Source organism: Mus caroli, unplaced genomic scaffold, assembly GCF_978045245.1.
Source record: "Mus caroli unplaced genomic scaffold, Mus_caroli_1 scaffold_4, whole genome shotgun sequence".
Classification (NCBI taxonomy): Eukaryota; Metazoa; Chordata; class Mammalia; order Rodentia; family Muridae; genus Mus; species Mus caroli.
The window spans coordinates 152,452,724-152,475,692 of NW_028227259.1; the positions used below are offsets into that span (position 1 = coordinate 152,452,724).

Genomic DNA, 22,969 nt, shown 5'->3' on the forward strand with positions numbered 1-22,969 from the left:
ATCTCCTTGTACTAAGGTCGAATCTAAGTGGATCAAGGAACTCCACATAAAACCAGAGACAGTGAAACTTATAGAGGAGAAAGTGAGGAAAAGCCTCGAAGAAATGGGCATAGGGGAAAAATTCCTAAATAGAACAGCTTGTGCTTTAAGAACGAGAATCGCCAAATGGGACCTCATAAAATTGCAAAGCTTCTGTAAGGCAAAAAATACCTTCAATAAGACAAAAAGACCACCAAAAGATTGGGAAAGGATCTTTACCTATCCTAAATCAGATAGAGGACTAATATCCAAAATATACATAAAGAATTCAAGAAGGTGGACTCCAGAAGATCAAATAACCCCATTAAAAAATGGGGCTCAGAGTTAAACAAAGAATTCTCATCTGAGGAATACCGAATGGCTGAGAAGCACCTGAAAAAATGTTCAGCATCCTTAATTATCAGGGAAATGCAAATCAAAACAACCCTGAAATTCCAACTCACACCAGTCAGAATGGCTAAGATCAAAAATTCAGGTGACAGCAGATTCTGGCGAGGATGTGGAGAAAGAGGAACACTCCTCCATTGTTGGTGAGATTGCAAGCTTGTACAACCACTCTGGAAATCAGTCTGGCAGTTCCTCAGAAAATTGGACATAGTACTAATGGAGGATCCCACAATACCTCTCCTAGGCATATATCCAGAATATGTTCCAACCGGTAAGAAGGACACATGCTCCACTATGTTCATAGCAGCCTTATTTATAATAGCCAGAAGCTGGAAAGAACCCAGATGCCCCTCAACAGAGGAATGGATACAGAAAATGTGGTACATTTAGACAATGGAGTACTACTCAGGTATTAAAAAGAATGAATTTATGAAATTCCTAGGCAAATGGATGAACCTGGAGGGCATCATCCTGAGTGAGGTAACCCAATCACAAAAGAACTCACATGATATGTACTCACTGATTAGTGGATATTAGCCCAGAAACTTAGAATACCCAAGATGCAAGATACAATTTGCAAAACACATGAAACTCAAGAAGAATGAAGCCCAAACTGTGGACACTTTGCCCCTTCTTAGAAATGGGAACAAAACACCCATGGAAGGAGTTACAGAGACAAAGTTTGGAGGTGAGACGAAAGGATGGACCATCTAGAGACTGCCATACCCGAGGATCCATCCCATAATCAGCCTTCAAACGCTGACACCATTGCATACACTAGCAAGATTTTGCTGAAAGGACGCTGATATAGCTGTCTCTTATGAGGCTATGCCGGGGGCTAGCAAACACATAAGTGGATGCTCACAGTCAGCTATTGGATGGATCACAGGGCCCCCAATGGAGGAGCTAGAGAAAGTACTCAAGGAGCTAAAGGGGGTCTGAAACCCTATAGGTGGAACAACAATGCGAACTAACCAGTACCCCCCGGAGCTTGTGTCTCTAGCTGCATATGTATCAGAGGATGGCCTAGTTGGCCATCATTGGAAAGAGAGGCCCCACAGTCTTGCAAACTTTATATGCCTCACTACAGGGGAACGCCAGGGCCAAGAAGTGGGAGTGGGTGGGTAGGGGAGTGTGTGTGGGGGGGAATATGGGGGACTTTCGGGATAGCATTTGAAATGTAAATGAAGTAAATACCTAATAAAAATTGGAAAAAAGTCTCTTAACTGTGGGATCCACTAAAATGTTTTCTTCCTTCAAGGGGGAAAATATCAGGGCACAGTCACAATCAAAAGCAAAAATCAATCTCCAACCCTCCAATGTCTGGGATCCAACTCACAATCTTCTGGGCTCCTCCAAGGGCTTGGGTCACTTCTCCAGCCATGCCCCTTGTAGCACACGCGCATCGTCCTCTAGGCTCCAGATGCCTATACTCCACTGCTACTGCTCTTGGTGGTCATCTCATGGTACTGGCATCTCCAAAACACTGCATGTCCCCTTCAGTCCTGGGCCTTCAATTGCAACTGAGGCTGTACCTTCACCAATGGCCTTCTATGGCCTCTCACAGTGCCAAGCCTCAGCTGCTCTGCGTGACCCCTTCATGCCTTCAAAACCAGTACTACCTGGGTGACTCTTACACATTACCAAGTCCCGCTGCAGCAGGGGTACAACCTTGGCTATCTCTGGAACACAGCCTCTTTGTGCTTTCAGAAAACACTTCCCAGAAGATATCATCTCAGTGATGCTGGTCTCTTCTTAATCACCACTAATTTCTTAGCTCCAGCTAACCAGCATCAATAGTCCCAGTAATGCAAAGTTTTTGCTTTAGTAGTTCTGGTATCTTGTTAATCACAGCTGATTCTTCAGCCCCAGCTAACCAGAACCACAGAATAATCAAACTCCAAAATAGCAATGGCCCTGAAGAGAGTCTTTAATTTTCCCTCTGAAAATTCACAAGCCAGGCCTCCATCTTCTGCACTGTTCTTAACATTATCTTCCAAGCTCCTACACAACATCTGACAGAGCTCTTAACACCGAATGGATCTTCTAGCCCAAAGTTCCAAAATCCTTCCACAGTCCTCCCCAAAACATGGTCAGGTTGTCACAGGAATACCCCGCTATGCTGGTACCAATTTGTTTTAGTCAGGGTTTCTATTCCTGCACAAACATCATGACCAAGAAGCAAGTTGGAGAAGAAAGGGTTTATTCGGCTTACACTTCCACACTGCTGTTCATCAATGAATGAAGTCAGGACTGGAACTCAAGCAGGACAGGAGCAAGAGCTGATGCAGACAGAGGCCATGGAGGGATGTTCTTTACTGGCTGGCTTCCCCTGGCTTGCTCAGCCTGCTCTCTTATAGAACCAAGACTACCAGCCCAGGGATGGTCCCACCCACAAGGGGCCTTTCCCCCTTGATCACTAATTGAGAAAATGCCTTACAGTTGGATCTCATGGAGGCATTTCCTCAGCTGAAGCTCCTTTTTCTGTGATAACTCCAGCTTGTGTCAAGTTGACACAATACTAGGCAGTACAGGTGCCCAGCATTGTTGGGGGGGGGGGTCATAAGGAAGACCTGAGTTTTCTACTTCCTGTGCTCATTTTGGTGGAGTGCATGGGATGGCAAGGAGACCACAACCAATCTGGGCATGTAAACACTCCTGAGTTCATGTCACTCTGGTCCCATGATGAAGCTCCTGTGATTCCCCTGCAGATCACCCAAGCTTCCAAAAATTACTGATAGAGAATACTGATCAATGCATCACTGGACCATAAATCCTAGCCTTAGTTTTTCCTTGGGATATCGAGTTTCCTCACAGTATGGTAGCCATCGAGCATCGTCCTCAACCCCAACCCATGTGATAAACAGGCCTGATGCCAGCACTATCATTTATAACGGAGTTGGATGCTGACCCAGCCCCTGGAACGTTGCGTTCAGGAAACGAGATCGACACCAGCTGTGAGAACCCGAAAGGAACTATGTTCCCTCCCACAGGGGATTCAATGCAGGCAGAGGAAACTTAGAAATCCAACCCTCCATCTCCACCTCTGCACCAAGGAGCCTTGAGGATCCCAGCACACCTGTACGGGAGACCTATATCATCTCATGTAGGAACCCAGGCACCGGATGGCACCCTACCTATAGTTTGCCTTCACAGTCACTCTCAAAGCAGATGCTACGTTAGTGTGTGGTATCAGTGAACAACTGTGGTGTCTTCTGTCTCCCTGCACTTTCATGAATGGTGGTCAGGTCCAGAGTCCGCCCTGCCTAGGGTGGGCATTGACTGCGCATGCGTCCACATGTCTGTTTACACTCTGTTCTAGCCTGGTGGGCAAGCTTCACTCAGTGAGACAGAATGGCTCCTTTTGAGCAGGGGCTGACAGGTTACACGCCATTTCCAGTCCTCCTGACTGCAGCCTCATATTCTGCCTGGCTCTGGCCATTGGCAGATGACAGATGTAGCTGAAAGACAAGGCTATGGGGACATACGAATTCTTCAATTCCTAGAATACTGAGCCACAAGAGGACACTGGAAGCGTTTCATAGAAGATCAGGGTGAGAGGAGGTTTGCACCACAGGAGGCCCCCTCAGATCCCCACAATGGAAAGAGTTTTCTGGAAATTGCTGATGCCTTGGCATACCTTTTAAAGGCTAAGAGCGTAGTACCCAGTGTCACCCACTAGATGGCACAGTGGAGCTGCAGGAACCATTCTCCATCTTGCACTTAGCCTCAATGTAATCTGGACAGAAGTGTTAGCCTGGTCTTTTTATTTTTCCAGACAGGGTTTCTCTGTGTAGCCTTGGCTGTCCTGGAACCCACTCTGTAGAACAGCTAGCCTCAAACTCACAAAGATCTTTCTGCCTCTGCCTATGGAGGGCTGAGATTAAAGGCGTGCACCACCACCACCACCACCACCATAGGACCTGTGCCCATTTTCCAGTTCCAGGATGCACAGGGGTATTCTCTGTGTGACTTCTGTGAGCTGGGACTGAATTAATCCCTGCCCCCTGTAGACTGTATTCAGTGGTAACTACACCACAGTAGAGGTGCCTTACATTTCCCCAACTGTAGCTGGACTTTGGCTACTCTGTGGGTTCTTTTCTTCCATCCCTTCCCACCCTTTCAACCCCTAACACTAGATAGGAGAGGGGGGAAAGTATAGGAAGGAAAGGGGCGGTTTTATCATGGACTACTTCCTGTTGATTAGGGACATCAAGTTCCTTGGGGCAAGTTTGATCTCCACTGTCAAGATATCTGATTTCTTCTTGCTCCTTTAAGCATGACTGCTTAACACACCACAACCAACCACCAACCCACACTGGGAGTCCCCAGAATTCCAAACGTCACATAATGTCAGAAACTGAGCAGCTGGCAAAATCACGTCCCTGCTAGAGCACGAGGCAAATCAAAGTCAGCTGCTGTGGATGGTCTGGGGCAGCCCCATATCCCACACCTGGGATTAAAATGGAAACGTATTCTTATAATATTCCTATGTTTTTAAAAGAAACCAAAATCCCCAAATTGCTCCTACATACACCCAACAATGCACATCACTGTTTTGACACCCAAGCTCGGGGATCTGTACCCCCAGGGGGTCAGGCGTGTGACGTGTGCCCTGATTCCTGACACTTATTTCTGATCTGCCACCTGCCAGGGGCCAGAATCATACTCCTGAGTGTCTGCCACCACCACTATCAAGTCAGCTGAACTTGTCTCCTGTGCTATAAGTGAATGAATGAATGAATGAGTGTGCCCTTCCATGGAGTACATGGGAATGTGCTATCAATCATTTTTAGATAAAATGCAATCTCATTCCCAGCCTGTGCTCTGCAGTAAAGCTTGTTTCCTCCAAGATGGTGCGTGTGACAGCAAGGGCAAGCCTCTGGTGTCTGTGGACTGAGGGGATTCACGGTTTACTTAAGTCCGATGGTTGATGAAGTCTGTAGCCCTAACCCCAGGTGAGTCTGGAGGGGTGAGGTAGGGAGTCAGCAAGGATCTAGAAGTGCAGGCCTCAGCCTTTCCCAAATGGCTTCTAGAAAAATCCATGCCATAGAAATAAAGCCACCGACTTCGTCCTACGCAGCAGAAAGATGCTAAAGATGACAAACGGACCCTTTACCCTCCAGAATGGACTCGCTCGGGAACTAGGCAAGAGCTGCTAGCCTGCTTGAGACCACACGGTGAGTTGTGGAAGCCAGACAGGGTTTATTGGCATCTGCAGGAGCATGACACAATGTACCACAAAACAGCTTTGATTTTACAACACATAAGTATGGGAGGGGCCTTGCCAGTGTACAATGTATTCAGCAACGAGGGGAAACATAAATTTCACATTTTTTTTCCCAAAGGGTGGTGGATGACACCTGCACTTGGCCTTAAAATAAAATATAATTAATCCACGGGAATCCAGCAGAAACCAGCTTGATTTACAGTTAGTATCGGACTTAATCTAATGTCATCATTATAAGAAACTGTAAGAAGACTATTAGAAAAATAGAACCTCAAACAAGCAAAAAAATATATATACAATTTACATAATGAAAAACCACACATAACTCTTTTTAATAATGGCTCCATGTTCAGTAGAAATAATAATAAAAAAAATTGTCCTGGAGAAACCACAACACAAGTATTCAGGTTTGCTAATAAACCAGCCCATGTTAGCATCCTGGCCCCTCTGTGATCCTTAAACCCATCGAAGCTTCAAGGCACAAGCAAAGCAGTAAATATCTTAAATACAAAGATATATTATAACTTGGAAAATAAGTCCCGAACTCAAAAAGCTTGTCACAGAGCACGAAAGGTGACACTTGTCAATAAACTAGCGTGCATGATGTAGCTTCCTAAACCTTGCTTCCTCACGCTGCTGGACGTGCCAGCGCCCTGAGAACATCTTTGGACACTGCCTTTCGTCTCTCCTGGGCTTTTGAGCTAGCCATTCAGCATGTGTAACAGGATGGCCCAGGAAGGCTCCTTGGTCATCACCGTGTCTCAAGACCCTTGGCCACACCATATTGCCCGGCTCAGTGGAGCAGTGGACACAGAAAGACCAGGCGAGCGTAACGGAGGTGAAAACCCGCTGGTAGATTTCTTTTTTCCCCTAAAATTTTCATCCTAACCACATTGGAGTGTAGCACGTTTCACTTGCACCACTGTGACAATCAAAACATTTCACAAACCAAAACCAGCCTAAAGAAACGGACCGCTCGCTCTCCCCCCAGGAACCTTATATACAATCGTCTCATGATGAAGGCAAACAGACACGGTTTGAATTATATAACATGACATACATTCAGCGCTGACTCCGAGTTCTCTCACAGTTCCATGGGCCATGTGTTCTCTGTCTGGCCACTCCCTTCGCTAGCCCAACCATACCTGGACTCAAACATTCCTGTTTGCATCACCCACCAACACCCCAAGGGGTGGGCACCCTGGCACTTAGATTCCCCACTTAAGATTCCTTAATGCTTGGGAGCCAACAAAACAGTAAGCTTTTATTAGGATGAAATAACTATCTGTGGGGACATGAGATGCTCAAGTCAGAAAGGATGGGCCTTGGCGGAAGCCAGCCATGTTTCTATTGCAGGGAGGTACACAGACCAGCAGTAGCCATGGCTTTGCCGGTAGACATGAGTGGGCCCATGGGGCGGGTCCATGCTTATCCTAGGAACCCGGTCTCTCACACTGCTGTTGCCAAGCTTCTACCAGTGCTGGGCAAGTTCCTTGCTAGAGGAGACTATGAACACACTCCGAGATTCAGAATGTCTGCGTGGGGTTAGGGCCAAGGTACAAACACGGCCACTGGTAATCCCAGCCCTATGCATGAGAGCATCGGGCAGTAGACAGGCGGAGCAGGGTACATATTCCCTTAGCTTGTGCACACACTGGCTGTGCCAGATGTGCTCAGGAGTGGGGCCCAGGGGTGGGGTATGTCCAACCCTTGGCTGCTAGGGGCAGGTGGAGAAACCTGCAGACACTTCTGACCATCAAGCCTCGAGCAGGTGCTTGGTATGTGGTTCCCATGTCAAGTCACCAGCAGAGGGATATCAGATGACAGGCAGAATTTGCATACTGTAAAACCAAACTGTGAACAACTGAGAACAGAATAAAGCCAGTAATCTTCCAGAAACTGCCCAGGTCAGACTCTCATTTTTTCTTTGTTTGCAAAATAAATCCACAAAGGCATGGCTGTAGGGGATGGGCAGGGATGGGGGATGGGCAGGGATGGGGGATGGGCATAGGTGTGCACCTACCCTTCCACAAATATACACAGGGGTGTGGGGTGGGAGGGGTAATGTCTCTATAGACACCACCTACCACTACCACCATGACCAGGGCCACCTTCTGAAAGGTGGAGACATCTTGTGCCCCACTCCTAAGCACAGCTCCCTGGGTATTGGCTTCTTCATGAACTTAGACCCAGAGACAGGAAGAGCACAGGCTCCTGGGAAAATGGGTCTTTCCAATGTGAATATACTAGCTGCAGGTAAACAAGGCATGGGAATGTGTCTTTAGAATGTCTAAGTTCCAGCTAGGTAGGAAATGCTGGCCATGCTTTGAAACCCAATGGGACTCTTCTTTGGGCAGGAGGCTAGGAGACAGGATTATACCTGCTGTTGGTCTGGAGGGATATGTGTGTGTGTGTGTTGTTTGGGTTTGGGGCTTGTGTTTTCCTTTCAGAAGGAACTGGGGGCGTAATAAAAAGCACATTAGAGGTTCACTCCAGGCATAACTATATACATCATTGTTCCTGTGTACCCCCAAAAGCTTCCCCAGTAACTGTCCACTCTTAGTAAAAGCTCAATGGCTGATCAACTAACTAGGCATGCCCCCTTCAAGCATCTTTTCCTGACTAGGAAGTGGGTTCAGGATGCCCACCCCCTGCCCCGACCCCACCCCACCCCACCAGGGCCTGTGTTTGCTCCTGTGTCACACAGGGAAACATATAGAACAGATGTATATATAGACCATTGCTTGCGGTCCTCAGGAGGGATGGTGACAGATCAAACCCCTGGATACACACCTTTCCCCTTGGTGGGATACAAGCTGCTGGCTGAAACGTCAACTGTAAACACATGGTTAGGCTGCCTTAGACAGGGAGGTTTTACCCAGAAAGCAAGAGACAGTTCAGCAGGAGGAGCGGAGGCTCACGACTATGCTCTTAGCACTCGGGAGCCTGAGGCAGAGGCCAGACTGGGCAACGATAATCCTATTCCAGGCCAGCTAGAGAGTGAAACCTTGTCTCAAAAAAGAAGCCAAAGACACTAAACTTTAAAAGATTCTTCCAACACCTCACTGGGCTCTCTCTCTCTCTCTCTCTCTCTCTCTCTCTCTCTCTCTGCAAGTAACAAGGAAAAAAAAAAAACCCAGACAGATACTTAACAGACCCTAAGAAGACAATAGGTAATCAAGACCCAAATAAAATAAGTTAATATTTATCAAAATATTTTACAGCACCAATCTACATAACTTTAAATACCTTTAGAAACTCAACATGTAGGGTCTTATAATACTCCTTTTGCAGTGTTCTCAGGCAGCCTCGGAGACAAACTGCCTGGATGGTGGTCAGGGCCTGGCTCTTGGATGCTCGCTGTCCTCCACTGGCTGACCCAGCAACCAGGTGGTTTCTCTAATCTCCCTAATTTTCCATACATAGTGCTGGGGGTGGAAGCTGAGGCCCTGTGTAGGCTGGGGAAGTGCGCTACCATTAGGCTACGAGCCGGTCCAGCCCCACTAACTCTTCCATTCTCAAGAATCTTCCAGAGCAGAGGGAAGACAGGGCCATCAGTCTACCTACCCAGCCTGTTCCACCAGACTTGGGTCAAAGGCCAGACAGAAAAGAAAGCTTGGCTTTATAAACAGCATTAACATTAGACTAAGACACTAGCCTTCCCCACCCCAATATGGTGTGGAAGAGGGATGTGGGGTGGGGGAAGGGCACCCTGCTGGTTCTGAGAATCCACCAGCACTCTCAAGCAGTTTCTATCTACAAAGAGTAAATGAAGAGGTGTCGGCCCTCGGGCCCGCACCCCGAGAGATATGGAGCGTGGGGTGGGGGAGGGGAAATGAAGGGGAATAAGGTCCAGGCCAGGGTGGAAATCTCACCAGCAGCAGGCAAAGGCACCACAGCTACCAGAGGAATAGTAATAGGACCCCAAGCCATCTCCTGCGCAGGCCACACATCTTGAACCGCAAGCTGATATGGCAGTTCGGTAATGATTTGGCTATCTTCCAAGGTAACATTAAGCCCCAAGTTAATCCAGTGGAGTGATTCACAGCAAGCAGCAGGGGAGGACTCCGCAGCACTCCTTAGATGTAAAAGGCCACACAGATCACGTCAGTGGCCAGGAAGGCGTCACCACCCCACATTGAGTGCCACCTGTCTGAAGAACTTTAGAAGACCCAAGAGAATGACATAACCCTACGGATACAGCCTCGTGTTCCAGTGACTCAGGACAGTGGGGACAAGGCGCCAAGAGCAGCAGAAGCCGACCCAGGCCTGCTAGGAATGAGACCAGAGAATGTCGCCCTAGTCCACGCGGGCCGAGCTGGCTGTCCCATCTCGACACTACTGGTCACTCCAGGGATCTCCCGTCTTCTGTGCTCGAGATGAGCGGCTCACACCTGAACGGCTCACACCGTGCTGCGTTCTGTGCAGAACGCGGACCCCATCCTACTTCCCCAGCCAGAAAGCAGTAAGATGTGGGCCTGTTCCTCCTCTTTAGGTATTCTGTAGCTGATGGGCTGTCAGGTAGCACTGTTGGGGCGCATGCTTCCTCGCTGGGATAGTCTTGCATCTTGTGGTCAGGAGACTGTCCTGGACTGACAGGGAGAGGCTCACTAGCCATCTGGAGTGTGCACATGGGCGATGCCAGGGTGGTCCCAGGGAGGGAGGGAGGCCTGCTTCCCAAGTAAGAGGAGAAGGGGGCCTCCCTTCTGCTGGGGCCGCAGCAGCGAAGCACCCGGCCAGCCAGCAGGGAGAAGGGCTGCTTTCTTTGTTCAGAGGGAGATGAGTAAACCAAGGGACTGTCCAGAAGTGACCAGGATCTCACGAGCTGGCAGCAAACCAGGTTTGGTGACATTGGGGGTGTGAGCTGATCCTGAGGCATGAGTGGAGAGATTGTGAGGGTCCCAGGCTTCTACGGGCACCCGTCAACCGCTGTCACCCTGGTGGGTGGGGCTGCACGTCATTTGCACTGGTCCAAGTTGCTGTCAGGAGTCTTTGCCTGGCCAGCAGCCAGGGACGCTTCCTCACTGTGCCAGATCCCATAACCGAAGTAGATGGTGAAACCTACAGGGAAAAGGGGACAGAAGGGTGAAGAGTGCAGGCAGGGCTGCCAGACCCGCAGGGGGCAGCCCAGGTAGACTTCAACATCCAGAGAGGCGACACACGGCCCCTGCCCCGGATGGGATTAGCCAAAGTTACTGTCCTGGTTGCACTGTGGAAAACCTGTGTATATCCTGGGCAGTGCACAGGGGCCTCCCTGAGCAGCAGGCTAGGTAGAAGGTCACAGAAGATGTTGAGCTGTTGGCCACCACTAGGTGACATCAGAGTACCAGAGAGACACTGTTCCTTCCCAGGTTGGGACTTCCAGCAGATACTCTGCCTAGACTGGCTTAGTAGCTCTGATTTTTTTTTTTCTAAGTAACCCATTAGACTGAAGGAGACAGTCAACAACAAGGGCTGTGTACAGTATTGACCCAGCATCCAGGGCTCTCTACATTTGCAGTGATGCTTTAAAAGGACTGACCCACAAGGGACTGTGAACACATGGCTCAGGGTCACCTGTGCAACCCACACAGGAATACAGTCCCGAGGGCTCACCAGCCCAAGGCAGGGGGAGTTTAGGAGAAGACCCCATACCTCCACCACCAAGAAATGGATCACAGTGAGCAGTGGGCACCTCTCTAGACTTTGAAGCCAAATGAAGACAGGCCTCTGGAACGTACAAAGAAATAAGGCAAGGTGCTTCTCACGAGGAGAAGGCCCAGGGTCTCCTAGGCCATCAGACAGAATGAGAAGGACTGAAACCAGCTTCTACAGCCCCAAGGTCAGATGCCTGGGGTGGAGATTGGGAAGAGAGTGGCACGCTCTCGGTAGGGAGAGACACAACATCAGCCCTAGTGAGGGGTGGCCAGCACCCAGGCAGACAACCCCGGACTAAACCATACACAATCCCCAAGTTGCTCAAGCCCTGATTGTCTCGAGAGCTGCCGTTCCATCAAGAGCTTCCCAGCACCTCCCACACGCTCGTGGTCCTTCTGGCAGAGGTACTCGGAAGAGCCCAGAGCCAGGTACTGGGCAAGTAGGTACAACCCAGACTTCCTATTCAGAGTGACTGGTACTTTCTTAATAACTATCTCTCTCACCTCATGCTTTTTTAACTTCAAGATATGCCTGGAGAGAGAACTATCTTGGGCAGCCGCCCATGAAAGGTATCTGAAGGAGGAGATTCCATAACACGTCAGGAGTTTTAGAGTAAGCCGCTGACAACTCGTGTTCCTCCATGTTGTCTAAGGTGAAAGGAGGCAGGTTCTGCTACATGAACTAGCCAGTCAGGAAGCAGGAGGGGAAAACACTCAGGCCTTACAGAGAGAAGCTGGGTATCGAATGCGGGTTCACCCAGCAAAGCACACACCATCCCATACATACATACATACCTATCAGCATCCACACCGCAAACCGCACCCACGTGCCCTGGTCCAGCTGCATCATGAGATAGATGTTCACGAAGATGCTCAAGATGGGAAGTACGGGGACAAAGGGTACCTGCAGAGACACGAGGCGCCATCAGATCTGATGGGAGGTGGCAAACTCAACAGCCCACTCCAAACAGAATTGCCCAAACATTCCTCGTAAAGAGACTAGAAGAGGGCTATCCATTTTATCCCCAAGGTTAAACTATGTTGATGTTGTTGTTGTTATTCTTATTATATTAAATTATTAAAACTGCAGATACCTTGAGTCCAAGGCCAAACAATGTCAGGCAATTCATCAGGATATTTAACAAGAGGCCCTTAGAGACAGGGTATGCCCTACTAACTGAGGACTGGGGAGACATAGGGGCTCCTGCTTAACAAGACATTTTGTGCTCTGCGGGTCCCTGAGGTGAGCTGGCCAGACTGGCCTCCCGAAGCTCCCAAGTCTGGCCGAGCCACAAAGGTTCAGCTTTCTTGCAGAAAAACCATGCTCTCGACCCATCGGTATTTTTTCCTGCAGGCCTGCCAAGCTGCTCACCTTAAATGAGAGCTTGGTCTTGCTCTCAGGCTGTCTCCAGATGATGCCTGTCACCAGCATGCAGAGGAGGACTGACCCTGTCATTACAAAGACTGCCCACAGTGTCCCTTCCGCCAGGGCATCTCTTCCAAGCACGACCACAATGCACACGGTGATGATAAGAGCGGCTGTGAGAGAGGAAAAGAATTAGAATTGGGGAAATCTCCATATATATATATATACACACACACACATATATACATATATACACACATATTATATGTATATATACATACATAAAATGTATATATATATGTATATATGCATACACACTCACATAATATGTATATGTATTTGAAGATATATATTTGAAGATATAGACACACATATATACATAATGTGTGTGTATATATATATATATATGTATATATATATATATATATTCAAATCCTCCAAAAGGAGACTGCATCTGTGTCATAAATTCCATAGGAATGAAAAGCTGGTGTCATAGCTGGGTATCAAACCAGACCCTCATCTTTCCCACCATCCTGCATCCCTACCCAACTCTCATGCCTGTGGAGCAGAAGCCACACAGCACCACAGACGTAGACTCCAAACCCCTTCCCAGGAAAACGGGAGCTCTTACCTAGGAGGCCGGCTGAAATGTTCACAATTAGCCCTGAGAATTTGGAGGGCTCCACGTTCTTGGGTGAGAGGATGGATTTCAGAGAAAACTTCTCGGCTACCGGTAAAAAGCCTGTCTGTGACTCACTGGCACTGACCAGCTCGTTCTGATCTACTCGATCTAGCTCCTCGGTGGTTCTGGCCATCTGGTATACCAGATTAGGTTGTTCTGGCTGGTACCTGTAAAGACATGCCCACTGCATGAGTGCTGCTAGCGGCTTTTGCTAAGAAAGGACACACACATCAGTCTGAGTTCTCAGTGTGCATTCAAAGGTAAGGTGCCTGGGACACAGGTCATAAACCAGTAGAACGGTGCAGTCTCTAGCAATACAAGAACAAAGGACAGACCAATGGAGGACTGGTAAGCTCTGTCTGCATGCCGTAAATGGATAAAGCTATTCTAAAACGCTAAGTTCCTTGGAGTGCGAACCGACAGAGCTGGTGAAGAATGGACCCTGCGGAATGACCCAGGCTACCTGCAGATGAAGCATGTGATTACATGAGGGCAGGTCCTTGCCTTCCCAACCAGACCGTCCATCCTCAACAGCTTTGAAAAGCAGAGTCTCTTTTGAATTGTTTTGAGGACAATCAAGTCCAAGCGCAAGAAGCGTGCGTATCAAGGGTATCAAGCTAGTTAACTGTTCTTCCTACAGACTCACGAAGGCATTGTATTTTAGCCAATTAAGAAAGTAGGTGGGGGCTGGAGAGATGGCTCAGCGGTTAAGAGCACTGACTGCTCTTCCAGAGGTCCTGAGTTCAATTCCCAGCAACCACATGGTAGCTCACAAACATCTGTAATAGGATCTGATGCCCTCTTCTGGTGTGTCTGAACACAGCTACAGTGTACTTGCATACATAAAATAAATAAATTTAAAAAAAAGAAAGAAAGTAGGTGGGACTCAAAGAACATGTTAGGGTTGAGCCTCTAGAATTGAAGAGGCCTATGAACTAGTTTAGGCTGAATTTGCAGTCGCTAGCAGGGATCAGACCTGGCTTTATGGAAATGGCTTTTTGCTTTCTAACACACGCCTGAAGGAGGAAAGGAAGCTATGGTTGTGTCACAAAAAGTCACTGTGAATGCATGTTCTCATGACAAATGCCACCTCAGGACATCTCTAGAGCAGAGGCCTGTTCTTCCATGTCCAAGCAAAGATGGGGTGCAGGCCTATGCTTTGGGAAGGCTCTGCGTGGGTGAGGCGCTAGAGCACCCAGCTTCAGTGGCCCTAAAGCCACTTTAATGCTGTTGTCGTTAAAATAAAAACAATGAGAATCCAGTGTCCCTGAGAGCTACAGACACTCAGAAGCTACAGTATACATAGGCCCGAGGTTCTTCTAATGCAGTCCTGGGAATCATGTACCCCAACAATCGGGCCGACTGAAGTCACTGCCCTACGCCTTCTACGTTTCTGATCCCAGATTCAGACCAATGCTGGTGCTGGGGACACTTAGCCAGAAAGATAGGGGACATGATAGGGACCCCAGTGGACAGGGTGGGGGCTGGGTGTACCACTGACCACATTCCATCTACCCGGCATTCTCCAATTCATCTAGTATGGCCTGAAAACTATGAACTCACAATCCCCCTCCTCAGCACTGTTAAAACAGCCATAAGCTTTTGTTTACCATTTGTCATTGACCTCAGGGATGCCATACGTACCGTAAGACCAAAACACAGGCAGCCACCAAAGAGTAAGCCAGGAGTGTGCCAATGGACATGAGGTCCACCAGGTCCTTCAGTTCAAAGAGGAAGGCCATCACAGCTGGGGAGAAGACAGACATCGGGGCTGTGAGTGGCCCTCTGGCCGTCCTATGGTCAGGACTGCCACCTACCTGTAATCTGGGTACTTCCAGCCCCACCCTCACTCAGCCTATCCATGAGAGGCATTGCTCAATTGAAGTCAGGCTCAAGGTTGGAAGAGAGTTCTCAAGAAATAACGTTAAAATTTGCATAGAATGCCGTGTGTGTGTGTGTGTGTGTGTGTGTGTGTGTGTGTGTGTGTGTGTGTATAAAATGATCTTCTAAGCTAACACTACAGATGAATACTGTTTTAAGTTATCAAGTTCAGCTAAGGTTATACAGCTAGTAGTGAATGGAAGAGCCGGGATCAGGTTCTTGTAATTCTGACCCCACTGGGACTTCTGCCACATGTTAGTGGTGCTCAGACAGCCACATCCACACATCCATCTTTTCACCCATTTCATCTTCCTCTGTCTATATCTATCCATATTCACCCATCTGTGCTCCATCTGTCCATCTCCTCACACACCTTTGTCTCTATATCATCCTTCATCTGATCGTCCTCCCACCCTTACCTCCTCCACCCACCATTCATCCTCCTCCACCCTCCCATCCCTCCTCCATCCACCATACATCCTTCCTCCATCCACTCATCCCTCCTCCACCCACCCATCCCTCCTCCACCCACCATTCATCCCTCCTCCACCCACCCATCCCTCCTCCACCCATCCAACCTTCCTCCATCTTCCCATTCCTCTTCCATCCACCCATCTCTCCTCCATCCACCTTCACTCATCCAGACAGGTATCACTACTTGAGAGTATGCCAGTCACTAAGTTCTAGGTACTCAGCCCTGAAGCAGGCAGGCCAGTGTCTGGACTCCTAGACTATGATCTAATGACACATCTATCTAGAGATAACAGTGATGGGGAGACTGGCTGCTCTGGGAAGACACAGGGGCTCCTACTCTAGACAGATAAGTAGGGAAAGGTTGTTCCTCACATATGAAAAGTTCAAAGTTATTTCTAAATGATGGCATCCCCATTACCAAGCCAACCCTCCCATCCTGCCACCCAGTAGAACACACATGCTTAGGAGGTCCGGGTCAGCGGTAGAGACAGACAATGCAGTAGACATAGCGGTAGCGGTAGACATATGTAATGTCTAGGTTCGATCCCCAGTAGTACGATAAACATGTGTTTGTTTAAAAATTCCCTGTGCTGTCTATTTATGTCCGTGTAATACCAATTTTCCCACTTTAAAAAAATAATTTGGCAAGATCTACTCTGGGATATTTTCAAATCACATGCAAATCAATACAAATTAGAGCATGATCACGAGACGGTCCACAAACATCTCTGCAGCCCCATCAGATCGATGCCAGCCAAACAGATTTAAACTGATGATGAATAATATGGTTAGAGAGCAGCGAAGGCCTTCCGGATCATTGGAACACCTACCAACCCCACATGCCACGCTTGCCTCTATCCCTGCTCACAGAGAAACCCAGACAAACTTCTTCCCCGGAGACGATCTTAGAATACCAACTCTAAATCCTACCAAAGCGGGGAAATAAACCAAACACGTGGTTTGGCAAGAGGCATGTGCTTGATAGACACCTGAAAGATGATTGGACCTCCTTTTGTGATCACGGGCAGGAAATACTAAATCAAATTATGTGGAAACACTGAGCAAATTCTTCAGTGGCCTAATTCTACTCATCATATTGTAACCTCACTGCTATAATCACTAATTACAGGCAGCAATACTGAAACTGGTTTTCTTTTCTTTAATATAATAGTCACAAAGCCAAAACACTAATAAAGCAAAAATACTAATACAACTAGTAAATGGCCCATTTTCTTACGAGTGGCCATTCAAGAAATCACCGAGATACAAGTTGTATGGTACCTGGCTCACACAAGACCCCTGGCGCCAGTCGGATGCTGCAAGGAACTGACTCTGGCAGGAACACTAACGAATCAATCAAGAGTGGCTCAGCCCCCCTAGATGTGACCCTTGGGACTCTCCAGGCCCCTACTACTCCAGCTGGACAGTGGGCTGTGTGCACCTCAGTGTCCTTCGGGGTCTCCAGTACTATTATATGGTTCTTTTACATTTTTTAAAAAGATTTATTTATTGTGTGTATGAGTACTCTGTAGCTATTTTCAGACAGATCAGAAGAAGGCATGAGACCGCATTACAAATGATTGTGAGTCACCATGTGGTTGCTGGGAATTGAACTCGACCTTCAGAAGAGCAGTCAGTGCTCTTAAACACTGAGCCATCTCTCCAGCCCCCTAAATGGTCCTTTAGTTTACCAAAATCTTCTAGCACAGCTGTCTTCTTGGGGATGAACATGATCACATAAAAATAACCTCCCCTGCTCTGGGTCTACCACTGTTTGAGCACAAACAAGAACACCTGTAATATGCCCCCAGGAAGAGATGGTACATGGATTTTGTTCTCAACTGATTGGGAGATGTTCATTTTTCTGGGGAATCTATGAGGTAAGACACATGGATACTGGACTTGCAGATGATTACCTGAAAGTCCCCTTGGCTTGGATTATGCAAGAGATCAGCCTACCAAATTCTACACCAGGAAACCTTCAACGGACAGGGAAGATGGGTGGCTCTGAAGGAATAGGAGTGCGTACACGTGTGTGTGTGTGTGTGTGTGTGTGTGTGTGCATGCGTACACGCCCTGCCCATGGAGATGACTATAAGAGGTTTTGTTTTATTTTGTTTTGGTTTGGTTTTTGTTTTTTTGAGACAGGGTTTCTCTGTGTAGCCCTGGCTGTCCTAGAACTCATTCTGTAGACCAGGCTGGCCTCGAACACAGAAATCCACCTGCCTCTGCCTCCCAAGTGCTAGGATTACAGGCGTGTGCCACCACTGCCTGGCTGACAATAAGAGTTAAACTCTAAGAATAATTGCATCTTACCCTCTGTAAATCTGGTTTCTTTGTCTTTTATCAAAGTATAGGTATCTAGAACTGGAGAGATGGCTCAGCAGTTAAGAGCATTGGCTGCTCTTTCAGGGGACTTGAGCTCGGTTACCAACAGCCACGTGTTGTTGGCTCACAACCATCTGTAACTCTAGTTTTGGGAAACCTGGCTCCCTCTTCTGGCCTCCATAGATACCAGGCGCACACTTGGTGCACACACACACACATGCAGGGCCAAACATACATACACATAAAATAAAAATCTTTTTTTTTAAAAAAATTAACGCAGTTATCTTTTGGTGAGCCCAGTCCTGAATGTGAACAGGGGCAGTCTGATAAAGTTCTAATAGACAAGCTGCAGCTTTTCACAGTTCACAGACGACGAAGATTTGAGATCTGCTCCCCTCCGTGTGCTGATTTAGTAACAGCCCGGGAAACGAGTTGTAACGGTAAGTGCACACTTACCAGCAATGGCGCCTGAGGTCACAGTGGCGATTACCGGTGTTTTGGTCCTATCGTTGATTTTGGCCAAAAATTTAAACAGTAATCCATCTTCAGCCATGGCATAGATAACTCGGGGCATGGGAAACATGGAGCCTAGGAGACTGGGTGAGAGGAAGGCAAAACAGGCAAAAACCAGGTCATTGGCAGACAAGGCCTCAGGGAACCAATCAAGGCTGCCTCCAAGGAGGGGCGTCTGCTCTCACCAAGATCAACTCCCCTCCGTACTGCCCGGCACCCAGGGCTACAAGGTGCGGCACTTCACAAAGTTAACATCACAGAGCTAAGACCAATGGTAAGAACAGGGGCCCCTGACAGAGAAGAGATGTGATCCAGGAGCCACCTCCATAAAGGGAGATTTCACATTTGTGTCTGCAAATATTCCTAGCTGAGGCTGATCGTTAGCAAATGGCTCCTGTTTACACAAGCTGGTGGGGAAGCACAGGGTGTGTGTGTGTGTGTGTGTGTGTGTGGTGGGGGGGTATATGTCTCATTAAAAGACACCTGCTCCTTTATCCAAAGGAGCTACTGCCTTACACCAAACTAAAAACCAAAATACAGTGATCAAAGAGGGGGCCTGGTTCAGAGGCCAAAGTCATGAGCAGAAAACAATTTTCTTGCCAAGTATCATGTACAGACATCGGCTCAAGTTCTTCACAATATTGTGGTGGTTTCCCCTTACCGACCCTCACATTCTGTAGTTTGTAACCCGTGTCAACTACTGTATGGAAATATTAGATAGAAAATTCCAGAAATAAGCAATTGATCATTCTACTTTTTAAAATGGTCAGTACATGGGCTGGAGAGATGGCTCAGCGGTTAAGAGCACTGGCTGCTCTTTCAGAGGTCCTGAGTTCAATTCCGAGCAACCACATGGTGGCTCACAACGGTCTACACGGGGATCTGATGCCCTCTTCTGGCATGCAGACAGAGTGCTCATAAACATAAAATAAACAAGTAAATCTTTAAAATGTCAGTACATAATAGTGCCTCCATTGTACCCTTAGCTATTGGTGTCAATCTTACTGTGCCAAATGCTATACATTACACGTGTGTGTGTGTATGTGTGTGTGTAAAAGGAAATACTGTGTATATGGGGTTTGAAATAATCTTTTGCTTCAGGCATCCAGTGTATCCATGCTCACCATGGATAAAAGGGAGCACGTTTTATAACACAACACAGCTGTATAACATTCCACTGGGCTAAAACACAACGAGACACGCCACTGACGCTGGGGTGCTGGGCTTGGGAGCACTCGGAAGCTGAAGCTGATCTCACCTGGTGGAAAGTGCGCAGAGAGAGCCAATGGCCACTGCGTACTTAGCTTCTTCCCAGCCCTGGTGCTTGAAGGCACCAGGCAGCGGGCTGTCGATGTCCAGGCAGAAGTAAGGCATCATGAGTGTGAGAGCGGCGGACACGCCAAAGTACGCTATGAAGCAGATGAGGAGGGACGCCACGATGCCCACAGGAATGGCCTTCTGGGGGTTCTTGACTTCTTCCCCTAGAAGCAACAGGGTGTCAGCCAATGAGGGAAGGGGGAGGAGTAGCAATATTATCACATCCTCCGCATGGTCAACCTCGCTAAGCCACGCCCCATGGGGGTCTTCTGCCCTCCTGTGACAGTAACGCCCTCAGTAACGCCCACCGCATAACCACAGCCCGGGAGGGTGTTCCCGACCCTTCTATGGCGGCTCAGCTAAGGGAGAGGTTTGTTTCTTTTGGCTGAGAAAGGCTGAAAGGCTTAAGGGAGCCTGATCTATCCAACCTGCCCGGCTGTTGTTATTACAAAGGCCTGCGCGTGCAGATATGAAATCAGGCTACAGCCACGCTGTCATTGTCCCAGTCTAGCAGCAGAGCCCTCATTATGTTAATGATGTAATTTCCTGCCAGGCACTGCTCCTAGGGGGTGTTGGGGGGTGAGAAGCGATCAGCAGGAAGTGACAAATCTCTGCAGTTACTCCCACAGACCCAGAGCTGCAAGTGGCCTGTGCCAAGAGGAAAAGGCATTACTGGAGGTGGTTGCAAAGAAGCAGGGCCCCACGGGTGCGAGAGTCCACGGACCTGTGGTGGCGATGCAGTCAAAGCCCACGAAGGCATAAAAGCAGGTCGCTGCCCCTGACAGGACACCAGAGAATCCAAAGGGCATAAACCCTCCCTCACCGTATTTCAAGTATGTGTCGCTAGGAGAAACAAAACAAAACAGCAGAGATTAGAACACCTGCTGCACGGTTCCATTTTTGGAGACATCACAGCTCGGAAGAGAAGGACAGGGCTTCAGTCTCTCTGGCCGATGTCCCTAGTCTTCCAGTGAGGACTCTGAGTGAGTGTCAGGCCTCTGCTCCGGGGCCGGAGCCCTGATGGCACTCATGATTAGCCCTTCCAGAAGTATTTTGTATGTAGAGAACGGTAGGGAGAGGAAGGAGTCTTCGGGGACACAGGACACAGGTGGGAAGGCTCTTTGCTCACCCTCCTCCCCAGGTCGTGTATGTACCAGGAGCTTAAGTCTAAAGCCAGAAATTCCAAACAAGTTCAGGAATTACAGAGGCAGACTGTTTATACTCAACCGCTAGATCCCTTAAGCACTGGTATACAGGAGGGAGATATGGCTGTAGGCAAAAGTGGGGGTGCCTCCACTGAAGGTTTGCTTTGAAGAAACATTGGGCGGCAGCCCCTGTGGAGTGAGAGTCTGGGCCTACAAAGATGAGCAAGGTAGGGCTGGCAAGATGGCTCAGCGGTTAAGAGCACTGACTGCTCTTCCTGAGTTCAAATCCCAGCAACCACATGGTGGCTCACAACCATCTGTAATGAGATCTGACGCCCTCTTATGGTGCGTCTGAAGTCGGCTACAGTGTACTTATGTATAATAAATAAATAAATCTTTGGGCCTGAGCGAGCCGACCAGAACGAGCAGAGGTCTTTTTTGTTTTTGTTTTTATTGGGGTTTTATTATGGGCAGGAGCTGCCACCACAAGGTATGCCCCTCCCACCAATCAGGTCCGTTCTAATCCTCCTGTGCTTTCTGGGACTTTTTCTTTTTCTTTGTGCTGCTCTTTGTGAAGCTAGCAGCAACTTCAGGCTCCTCAGAAAATTTCCTTTTCTTCTTAGGGGACAAGCAGAGGTCTTAAAACTTCAATCCCCAACAACCACATGAAGGCTCACAACCATCTGTACAGCTACAGTGTACTTGCATACATAAAATAAATAAATAAAATCTTTAAAAAAAAAAGACAAGCAAAGTCGAGTTATTAAATGAAGGTGGAGAAGACGGAGCTTGCCATGTGGACAGCGGACCAGAAACAGAAGCTTGGGTGCCTTGCTGACGACAGATGCTCTGACTCCGACAAGGGGCTCACACAGCCTTCTCCAACCGATGGAATAGGTGCAGCACCCAAGAGCAAGGATAAACCTTCCACAGAGACCTTGCCCCACTTCTCCTCAGACCTCTGCTCCCCAACATGTGCTGTCAGGCCTCCAGGCTCCTGCCTGACTTCCACCAATGACTTCCACCAATGATGAACTGTGACCTGGAAGTATAAACTAAACTAATCCTTTCCTTGTCAGTGTGTTCCCATAGCCACAGAGAAGCACTCAGGACATCCTAAGATCGTTACCAGAGGTCCTCCACGTGATGGATGGGGTTTGGGGCGGGGGGAGTGTGGGCTTGTCGCTGACAGACAAGCAACATCATACATGTGTACACAGGGCTATCGGGAGAAATAGATATCTACAGCTGGAAAAAGGAAAATGAATAAGTAAAACAAGGCCATTTATAGACTTGAATAAAACAAACAGGTTCCAGGCCGGCAGAACTTGGCTCCTAAAGTGGCAGAGTCCCTTGTGGCCCAGCAGCAGTGTCTCTAGTCTTCAGACAGACTTAAAGGCTCCACCTGGGCAACAAATGCCACCTTGTCTAGGAGACCAGTGCTGTATAAACTGTCCCTTATGACGGCCAGTGTGGGGATGACTAGGGAATTACTGTTGCTGGCCCAAGCAACCTGCGCTAACAAAATTAAATCTCAGCTGACCACCAGGAAACAAGAGCGGCCTCTGTGTTTCACTCCTGCCTGTAAATAGCAACCAGTGAAAACGTGTTCTCTTGAGTCTCCAAACCCTACTGTGGACTTCAAAACGTACTTGAAGCTGGCTCCACTCCACCTTACACTCATGGGGACTAATGCATTTGGCATAAATATAACTAACTCCAGAACGTTTGAGAGTGAGCCAGTCAAAGTCCTTATTTCTCCATAGTTGGATTTAGGGAAGTAAATGATACTTTTATTTAAACTGATAATTCTAGGAGGGTAGTATCAGCGAAGTCTTATGTATCTAATTCAACATCTTCCCATTCCCACTGTAGTGATAGGACAGGCTTGGCATCTGGTCTGTCACCAGCGACAAATGTGGTTTTGGTGACTGCATTGTCCAGATCGCTAGCCTAGGACTTCCCTTGTAG

At 48.1% G+C, this 22,969-nt stretch overlaps 1 protein-coding gene across 1 annotated transcript in view; it reads right to left on the reverse strand.

Moving 5' to 3' along the window:
- Positions 1-5,621: 5,621 nt before the first annotated feature.
- The window catches only part of Slc7a1 (solute carrier family 7 member 1), a 72,903-nt gene continuing 55,555 nt past the window's right edge, over positions 5,622-22,969 (reverse strand). Inside the window, exons 6-13 of the mRNA XM_021162329.3 lie at positions 20,578-20,696; positions 19,795-20,017; positions 18,480-18,619; positions 14,985-15,087; positions 13,290-13,507; positions 12,665-12,831; positions 12,088-12,196; positions 5,622-10,717 (exon numbers count right to left, since the gene is read on the reverse strand). Coding sequence (XP_021017988.1) covers positions 10,614-10,717; positions 12,088-12,196; positions 12,665-12,831; positions 13,290-13,507; positions 14,985-15,087; positions 18,480-18,619; positions 19,795-20,017; positions 20,578-20,696 — 1,183 coding nt within the window. The 3' untranslated portion in view covers positions 5,622-10,613. The remainder of the gene's footprint in view (positions 10,718-12,087; positions 12,197-12,664; positions 12,832-13,289; positions 13,508-14,984; positions 15,088-18,479; positions 18,620-19,794; positions 20,018-20,577; positions 20,697-22,969) is intronic.